The sequence below is a fragment of the Scylla paramamosain genome, chromosome 7 (assembly GCF_035594125.1).
Source record: "Scylla paramamosain isolate STU-SP2022 chromosome 7, ASM3559412v1, whole genome shotgun sequence".
In the NCBI taxonomy this organism is placed as follows: domain Eukaryota; kingdom Metazoa; phylum Arthropoda; class Malacostraca; order Decapoda; family Portunidae; genus Scylla; species Scylla paramamosain.
In genome coordinates, this window is record NC_087157.1 from 31,270,616 (window position 1) to 31,280,615 (window position 10,000).

Genomic DNA, 10,000 nt, shown 5'->3' on the forward strand with positions numbered 1-10,000 from the left:
GGAGATGGACAGGCTCCAGTCATGAGGGCTGGTGGTGATAACTTATCTGTGACATCGTCCGCTCTACTCCCCCACGTGAACATCACGCCACCGTCTCTCTCTCTCTCTCTCTCTCTCTCTCTCTCTCTCTCTCTCTCTCTCTCTCTCTCTCTCTCTCTCTCTCTCTCTCTCTCACACACACAACGAGAAATTAGAAGCGGGAAAAAATAGCTGGATTGTTCTCCCATATAATTAAGTTATGTGCTATAACATATATCCAATTTTTTTTTTTTTTAGGAAGGAAAGAGTGAAACGATTTTACGAAACATCAATGCTATCCGAGTCTGCAAGTGTGATTTTACCTCATACACAAGGAAATTGCTTGCGACTAACAGCGACTCCTGGTGACGCTGCGAGGACGGTGCTATGTACAGGTCAAGAAAGGGAAGGGCATGACTAAGCAGAGAGTTATTGAGTAAAGAGGGAGCATGAGACAAGGGTGAGGTAGGGGTGGAGGGAGGAAGGTGTGGGCGAGGCGGGGAAAGGCAAGGGTGTGGGAGGCAGTGCTGAAGGTTCAGTCTCAAGCAGCAAGAAGGATAACTGGACACAAGTCACCCCGGCGCTAAGTATCGATCACTTCGCCTCTCACACTGGTTCGTTCACATGGTCGCTCCAAACGATACAGTTTAAAACCACTCATTAAAATGTTATCAAATATGTAAGCCAACCTCATCGACTTTTTTTTTATTGAACGTGATAAGAAGTCCAGCAAGAGCACAAAGATGAATATATAGAAAAAAAATAGAGGAAAAAGAAAAAAAGAAAACCTAGTTCATAATATCGTTCCAAAGAATGAGAATAAAAGAATAAAAGAATATAAAACAAGGAAGTTGATGCCTTGAGACTCGACACAGTGAGAAAGAGAGGAACTGTTGATGAAACACATGGATGGACTGGAAACACCATTACGAAATTACAAAAATAAACAAAAATAAAATAATGATAAAGCGATTATCATCAGTGGCAAGAGCAACAACCTTGCTGCATGGCATCCAATGAGACTGCAAACGCCCACGTCATGTATGCGACACCAGGTATGTATGTATGTATGTATGTATGTATGTATGTACTCGTATGTACAGTGCATACACATGAAGGTGAAGTATATGAGGGAAGAAAGGAAAAAATAGTATATATGAATGAATATTAATGAAACAGAGAGGTAGGGGGGGGGTAGGATCCTTAATAGTGAAAGCTAGGACTTAATATTTAAATAGGTGGCGTGATCTGATAGGATGACAATGAAGGGAAAGGAAAGAGAGAAGGGATAGACGCGGTGAAGCAATAAGAGGGAGAAGGTGAAACGGAAGACAGGTGGGAAAGGTGTTAGTGGCAGTTGATTCGGTTTGGCAAGATGCGACGAGATGGCTGACGAAGACATAAGCCTTACAGTAAATTAACACAAATAAAACAGCATGAGAACGAAAACAGCGGCAACGACGAGACGAAGACAACAGTGGTGGTGGCGTCAGCAAGCAAGAAACCATTCCTATGACTCACTTCCCCTGATAAAATTACTTCACCCTTCCTCTCTCCCTTACTTTTCTCCTCCGTAAAACCACTACAATATTTTCTCACTTTTGCCATTGCTTCCATATCACATACCACAAAAACACCTCCCTCTTATTCCAGTCTTTCCTTACCACTACCCTCAGTCTCCTGTTTACGCCAACGAGGCAGTCCCGCCCCATCCCTTTTCTCTCTTCCACTCCTACTACAGCTCTCCCTCCCTCCCTCCCTCCCTCCCTCCCGCCCTCTCCTCCCCACGTAAGCTTTGTACTCTCAGCAATATCGATGCGGTGAATGCACGCTCTGCAACTGACTAACTGAAAGGGCGCTCACGTGGAGGAGTAGGAGAAGGGGGAGGAGATGCGGACAGTGCTTAGTAGTAGTAGTAGTAGTAGTGATAGGAGGAGTGAGTAAAGTATCAGCAGGTACAGCTGTGTCTCAGTACTCTTAAGCGTCTATGTGCCGGATCCTCTTCAGTTGGAGTGGAACCAGCTAATACTGGCTCTCACTGCTCTGTCTTCAATCGGCCATCTAACATGTTTATTTTTTTTCGAGAGTCAAACGAAAAATGTAAGGCTATATAGTAGGTAGTCTTTTAACTGTTTTATTAATTTAGTTTTTTTATTCGTGTTTTACTTGATTTTTTTTTCCTTTTCACACATTTGTACTTGTTTCAAGAAAATACTTTTACTAATATATATATATATATATATATATATATATATATATATATATATATATATATATATATATATATATATATATATAATATATGTGTATATATATATATATATATATATATATATATATATATATATATATATATATATATATATATATATATATATATATATATATATTTTTTTTTTTTTTTTTTTTTTTTTTTTTTTATTCACATCATTCATTCGCTGTCTACATCGACCAATAGTAGGTGCCCATAGCATATCGGTCCGTTGCGAGGCTGCCCATCTACACAAACACCAGTGTGCCTAAGGTAGACTGACCGCAGTCCCAGTTATACAGGTATCTGAGAGGCGCGACCACGGCCTGAATGAGCCAACACATCAATGTACATATGCATTGGTCTAGAATGAAACAAGGTGGGGATTTATATTTTATTGCAAAAAACAAGAATTATACACGCACGCGCGCGCGCACACACACACACACACACACACACACACACACACACACACACACACACACACACACACACACACACACACACACACACAGAGAGAGAGAGAGAGAGAGAGAGAGAGAGAGAGAGAGAGAGAGAGAGAGAGAGAGAGAGAGAGAGAGAGAGAGAGAGAGAGAGAGAGAGAGAGAGAGAGGAGGGGGTGGAAAGAAAAACATTCAAGCAAACAGAGAATGATATCGACCGAGATTGGAAAACACACACACACACACACACACACACACACACACACACACACACACACACACACACACACACACACACACACACACTATCGTAGTGAAAGATTATAAACAAGAGCCGTGACGGAGGGCGGCGGGCAAGCAGTACCGCTTTCGAAGCCACTTATATTATGTCTAGAACGAACACGGCCTTCAAAAGGGAAGGGGAAGCGTGCCCTTGTTCACACCACTTGTTCACTTTTTAAGTGAAGTGATAGTGAAAACCGGAAGTGGATACAATAACAATGGAAGGAAAGATGGAGGTAAGAATCTCAAAAACTGTCCAGGAAGACGTTCGATCTTTGTTAGTCTTGATTCAGCTGTCGCTCTTAAGTGAGTGTGCTTTGTTATCCTGGCGTTCAGCTCAGTGATTTACATAGCAGCAATGAACAGGAACTTTAATATTTATATGAACGCTTTAAACTCGAATCTTTCATCTTCGAATGTTTAATTACGAGCCAGAGACACGCCTCGTCCCCTTCCCTTCCCAATATGGGACATCTTTAGCATGAGGTCTAATCGGTTCGTAGTGCAGTAAGGAAAGGACTGTCTGTTTGGAAATTAGCTGTCTGGTTACTCTGATAATCAACCCAGCAGTGGGAGGCGCTGTGAGATGCAGTGTCATCCTTAACCTGATGTGTGTGGCTTTTCAGGAATGTGTGCTAGCGCAGTGATACTCAGCCGAGGGAGTACCAAGCAGAGATGAGGCTAAGAAGGTCTGCGTCAACGTGGTACTACCAGCGAGGCTTGGTAAGCGGTACAGCGGCCGCAAGCCTTTGTACTCCAGAAGGACGAACACTTGATCAACAAACAAATCAGTAATAGCGGAATGTATAAATTACAAAGCCGTATGGCTTGGCCGAACTAAATTCTAGTGAGGTGACGGGGTGCCCCAGAAGGTGGCGCCGCGAGCCACCACCCACCTATGGCAATCCAGTCCCGGTAGCGATGACCACCACGCAGGGGCTCCCGGTTTTTTTCTTTTTTTTTTTTTATCAAAGATTGTGCACGCAATGATATGCTTAATCTATGAGGCTAAGTTTCGATGCTGTTGTGATATGAGATTGTTAGTCACTCACTTGCATCAACTTAGTTTTAGGACAAAAATCTCAAGCGGGTACTAGCGCCACAGTTCACCGTAGAGGCACCGGGCGGTGAGAAGGGAAGGTAACTGTTAAGTAGAATAGAGGTGGAAAGTGCTGTGGCTTCTACGCCTCCTTCTTGGTGGTGTCGTCGTCTTCGTTCGAGGCCTCGGAGGAGGATCGCACATCAGAAATCTCCTTGAACAACAGCATGCGCACCACAATCCTGAGAATGAGGTAGGTCCACATGATGTGGATCAGCAGCAAGCCCAGCAGCAGGCCGTTGAAGATATAATAGACAGGGTACCAGACCTGTAGGATCACGTGGGCGCGGAAAAGCGTGGTCTTCATAATCCAGAATGGGTAGAGTCCGACTCGTGTACACAGCCATAGTACTAAGAATATCAAGAAGAAGACATCCATGGCAAACTGTTTCCTGCACAGTTTGCAAATCTTAGCCAACAGCATTGGAATGTCGCCGCACTCATGAACCACCAGCACCAACGTCCCGATGCGCACGAAGTTCACAACCCACGAGAAGGAGATGAGAAGGATGGTTAGGAGGTGGTGCACGAACAGTTGCGTGGAATCCTTTCGCCGGTACTGGAAGAAGTGGGTGATGGTCAAGCTCCAGTAAAAGCCAAGGGACACCATGTAGTAAGCCCACACCCATCCATCCACGCTGTGCTCTGGGAACCCGATGAAGCAGTGGTCGATGTTCCACAGCCATTCCTTGTCCCACAGCACCACCGCGCCCAGTATCGAGTAGGAAATGTAGTAGGACGTCTCCCATAATAAATTGCAAAACTTCGTAAGCGGGGAAGTCTTGCTGACAGCTGCCCGCTGACGCAGCCACCGCTCCACCTGACGCTCACTCCATCCCAAAGTCGTGGCAGCTTCCGCAAGCACCTGGGGAGATGGCCGCGTGCGGTACCGCCTGAAGACTGTCTCCAGGCCATCGTAGTGAGCTGGGGAGCGAGGCCGTACCTCCTTGATCCCTAGAAAACGTCCTAAGGGTACGAACACGAAGGGGTTGAGTACAAGGTAGCGGAGGGCGATGAAAACAGCGGCGATGGCGAAGGGATACGTCCAGGCATCCATGAAGACAGGGAAGCTGAAGTGTGTGGAGTGGGTGAGGTAGTGCCACGTGAAGCCAGGGGGCAGCCACACATCCTCGTTCCAGAACCACGCCATCAGCCCAGACATCCTACAGAAGAGCGGCATCCCGGTTACCACGGCCACCAGCCTTCACCCAGGTACTCCTCTCGCGGCCCCTCAATCAACCATGCCTCTCACTACATTCCACCTCCTCCACTCTCTCTCTCTCTCTCTCTCTCTCTCTCTCTCTCTCTCTCTCTCTCTCTCTCTCCTTCCTCTTATGTTTTTTTTTTTCCATTCTAAACCCCCAACGTCTCTCTCTCTCTCTCTCTCTCTCTCTCTCTCTCTCTCTCTCTCTCTCTCTCTCTCTCTCTCTCTCTCTCTCTCTCTCTCTCTCTCTCTCTCTCTTATGTTTCTCCATTCTCCACCCCCCACGTCTCTCTCTCTCTCTCTCTCTCTCTCTCTCTCTCTCTCTCTCTCTCTCTCTCTCTCTCTCTCTCTCTCTCTCTCTCTCTCTTATGTTTCTCCATTCTCCACCCCCCCACGTCTCTCTCTCTCTCTCTCTCTCTCTCTCTCTCTCTCTCTCTCTCTCTCTCTCTCTCTCTCTCTCTCTCTCTCTCTCTTATGTTTCTCCATTCTCCACCCCCCCCCCACTCTCTCTCTCTCTCTCTCTCTCTCTCTCTCTCTTCAACACTTGTCTTTCTGTCAGCAAACACAAACACCACAGTTGAAAGAAACCGAGTGGACAGTAAAATGACAGAAAGGAAAAGAAAAGACAAAAGAATTAAGACTATATGAAAAAAATAAATATATATATAAAGGATACCAAAATAAAGTTGGGAGGGAATGAGACAGGGGGATGGAATTAGTAGAGTATGAGTTGTTTTCAAAAATGAGTGAACGAGGTGCTGAAGGAGTACAAAGAAGAACAACGTATAAATTTGACGAAATCAAAAACAGAATCACGACGAAAATGATAACCCGATGTCTGACACACACACAAACACAAACACACATACACACATACACACACACACACACACACACACACACACACACACACATATATATATATATATATATATATATATATATATATATATATATATATATATATATATATATATATATATATATATATATATATATATATATATATATATATATATATATATATATATATATATATATATATATATATATATATATATATATATATATATATATACTAAGACACGTACACCCGCTATCAGCACGAGGACCACCAAGGCTTGAGACGAAAAACAAAAGCACTACGGTAAGAAAAGAGCATGTAATGAAACTGCAGAATAACAGAAGCGGAAGATGCATAATAGAGGAAACAATTGCGGTGCTCCCAGACGCGGAGAAAATAGAAGAGAAAACGAGCAAGCCAAGATATCAAAATGAGGCGTGCAGGCACAAGGCGAGATAGGAGAAATGGAAATGCAATCACTTGAAAGGTGCAGCGTCAGCAGTCGTGACAATTCTGGCTGGGAGGAAAATCACGTAGTACTAAATGCTGGAGTGTGTTACATGGCGTTAGACTTCACCCGGCTGTTGTAAATATTTGACACTGATTAGCGATAATAATAAGATTAATAATAAAAGGTATGAAAGGAAAAAAGAACAACAATAATAATAACAAGAACGAAGGTAAGAAAAAATCTGATTTTCTTTAGCACGTTATGGATCAATGTGATGCAGACTACTGTGAAGAAACCAAAATGACACAAATTATAAATTAAATAAGATACTAAACACATAGATAACCGAATAGTGAATTCATAAATAAATGACCTGATCAACGTTATCAAAATTTTGATGTACCACCAAACGTATTAACAACGGTACAAGTTATGTATGGAAAAATATAGCACCTGATGATGAAAATGCGATACTGAGGATTCTGGTCCTACTAGCGTCCCAAATATGCAAGATGAAGGCGGCGTGAGTTGTGACGAGGGGCAGTGTGGCACGAGACACACTCCCTCACGCCACCACCGCACACTGGATTCCAGCTTGTGGTGGTCTCTCTCTGCTTATTCGCGTCCACATGTTACCCAAGCAACCAAGTGGCGCGCGCACGGTGGCGGCGGGCCAGGGAGGGAAGGGATGACAGACTGGAGAATTCATACTGCTCCTCCTTCCGACACCCTCGCTGCAAAACCTTCCCTCAGTGGTGCTGGCTCAAGGGTGAGTATTGGACCGTGTCTTTGAGGTTGGCAGCGAAAGCGCGCTACTACAGAACAAAATTTAACATGAAAAAATAATCGTTAACATTAATTACAATTAAGATTTCGTTCGGAGGTGTGTACGTAACAAATAATCTTATTTTGCCTTGTTGATCCAAATATTGTCATGAATTCAAGTTATCATCTTCCTTTCTTTGTCTGCCCGCTTAATTGTTTTTTTTTTTTATCTTTTTTTTTTTTTTTAAGGATCACCCAGTTACAGTGCTCAATAAGTGTGGTGAATGCACGTTGCACCCACGTCACCTCACCCCATGACGGATTTCTGCACGCTTAACAAGAGATAAAGAAGCCTATCGCAAAACCATAGATGGGGAAAAAATACAATAAAACGTGATCGATGTGCACCGTTCCCCTGGACGTTATCGGGTTGAGGATTAGGAATGAAAATGAGGTCGAGCGGTATCTTATCTCGCTATCGTATCTGTACGCCCTACGGACGCCACCCTCTCCCCGATTAAGGAAGAGGCCGGTGTGGCGCGAAGCTCAGCGTGTGCATGTTGTGTAAGTATCAGGCAGGAGTATAGTTGAGTGGTAATGGGGAACGTCAAAACACGGTGCAGGTGCACAAGTAAATTCTCTCTCTCTCTCTCTCTCTCTCTCTCTCTCTCTCAAACTTGCTTCACTCTTTCCCTCCACGGTACTTACCGTCATCAGCATTATTAATAAATGCACCAAGCAAGATCCTCGTAGAACTCGTTTATTTAAAAGTTATGAGTAATTAGGATTTTAGATTATGAGGTTGAAGGAGAATGACGAAACATTTACTACTAAAGGAGGAGGAGGAGGAGGATTCACGAAGATAACGCTGATACGGACGAGAGTTATTTTGATAAAGGTGGGTAATGGACAGGAAAAATTAGTGGAGCGAACAGTCAGTGGACTGCGATGGGCAGAATGAAGATAAATGACAGTAATGTGACCTAAAAAAACTTTTTTTTTCTTTCGAATAATAAAGACTTTAATAAGTGAAAAACGAGACAATATCCAAATTATCCCGTGAGAGGAGTAATGGATCGAAGACAACTTTTACTCAAAGTAATGCACAACCAGAACTCCTACGGTTCTCCTGTGCGAGGAACACAAAAGTGAAAACTTTCCGGATGCCCCTGTACACTAGCCACCTCTAGGACACAGCAAATCACAGGTACTAATTATCTAAGTGTTTCATGCATAACACCATATTGAAATAAAAAAAATTGAATAATAATAATCGTAAACTTTTATACACTGCGTTCGAGAGACTTCAAAGATGCGCTGAAGTCACTGAAGCATGAAAGACTCCTTCACACTAACGACTGGATAGGTGAGCATCGGTGACTCCATTAGGGACATAGGTAACTTATGTACTGTTTTTGATAAGATTACCCTATCAAGTAGTAAAGTTCATAATGTAACGTTACTGTAATCGAGAAGACATGTACAAGGGACTGGCAAAGCAGGTTTTGAATGAACACTTAGAAGTCAGAGAAATGTTTCGTATTTTAACTCCTGAGTGACAGAGTAGCAAGAGAGAGCAGATGCATACGTAAAAGTTCAGCGTGAAGCTGTCTTCTACACCACAAATACAATACACCACGTAAAAGACGTTACGCATTGCTGTTTCTCTCATACGCACACATTCGTATAAGGTAAAAATATGCATGAATAAAAAGCCTTTCCGTAATAAACGCTACTGAAGCGGAATCTGTCGTTGATATATTCAATGAAACATGAATGCGTCCGTGAATGATGTTTGTGTCTTGTCAAGAAAGAGATCACAATGAATTTACACATGAGGTCGTGACAGACTGTGGGTTAAAGACAGAAAAAAAAAAAAAGAGGAAGGTACAATAATGCGTCCTGTTCTGGAATTTCCAGGAATCTTACCAGAAAAGTGGAAAGAACAAGGATGAACGCTGTGATAAGTGTTCCAGAAATAAGCAATTATTAAGTTTTTGGGAAAATAACCATGAAAACATTGGAAGAAGGCAAGAAGTTATGCAATACTTGCCGCGATCTATGACAAAACTAAGACGAGCAATTAAGGAAACACAACCTGCCTTCGAATTCATCCTGTTAAGAAGCGTTATGTGGTGTAACATAAACATTCAGACACACACACATACACACACGCACGCACACACACGAGAGAGAGAGAGAGAGAGAGAGAGAGAGAGAGAGAGAGAGAGAGAGAGAGAGAGAGAGAGAGAGAGAGAGAGAGAGAGAGAGAGAGAGAGAGAGAAACGTGGGGGGAGGAGAATGGAGAAACATGACTTATGGATAAAATGAAGATCAGTCACCCAAGCTACTTTCAGGGTGGGTAAGGTTACATTAATTTTGGCTAGATAAGTGAGGAGAAGAACTTTTTTTTTATGTAGGAAGGATACTGGCCAAGGGCAACAAAAATCTAATAAAAAAAATGCCCACTGAAATGCCAGTCCCATAAAAGGGTCAAAGCAGTGGTCAAAAATTGGTGGATAGGTGTCATGAAACCTCCCTCTTGAAGGAATCCAAGTCACAGGAAGGTGGAAATACAGAAGCAGGCAGGGAGTTCCAGAGTTTACCAGAACCAATCGAACGCATACCTTACCTAGCCTGAAT

At 43.1% G+C, this 10,000-nt stretch overlaps 2 protein-coding genes across 10 annotated transcripts in view; both read right to left on the minus strand.

The window, feature by feature from the left end:
• The window catches only part of LOC135102357 (bifunctional peptidase and arginyl-hydroxylase JMJD5-like), a 58,663-nt gene that overhangs the window by 17,871 nt on the left and 30,792 nt on the right, over positions 1-10,000 (minus strand). The gene's annotated exons all lie outside the window — the stretch shown is intronic.
• LOC135102358 (ceramide synthase 6-like) lies at positions 2,650-7,899 on the minus strand. 3 transcript variants are annotated; one of them, XM_064007476.1, is made up of 3 exons: positions 7,046-7,899; positions 6,622-6,722; positions 2,650-5,256 (listed from the first exon to the last, which is right to left on the minus strand). In XM_064007476.1, the coding sequence occupies exon 3, from the start codon at positions 5,253-5,255 to the stop codon at positions 4,176-4,178; it is 1,080 nt and encodes a 359-aa protein (XP_063863546.1). In that variant the 5' UTR covers position 5,256; positions 6,622-6,722; positions 7,046-7,899; the 3' UTR covers positions 2,650-4,175. The 3 variants fall into 3 exon arrangements, with proteins under 3 accessions (XP_063863546.1, XP_063863547.1, XP_063863545.1); XM_064007477.1 differs by lacking the exon at positions 6,622-6,722; XM_064007475.1 differs by lacking the exon at positions 7,046-7,899 and having other exon boundaries at positions 6,622-6,953.

Bases quoted from the DNA above. Each gene is read 5' to 3' on its own strand.
- LOC135102358 (XM_064007477.1), bottom strand. From the start codon at position 5,255: ATGTCTGGGCTGATGGCGTGGTTCTGGAACGAGGATGTGTGGCTGCCC.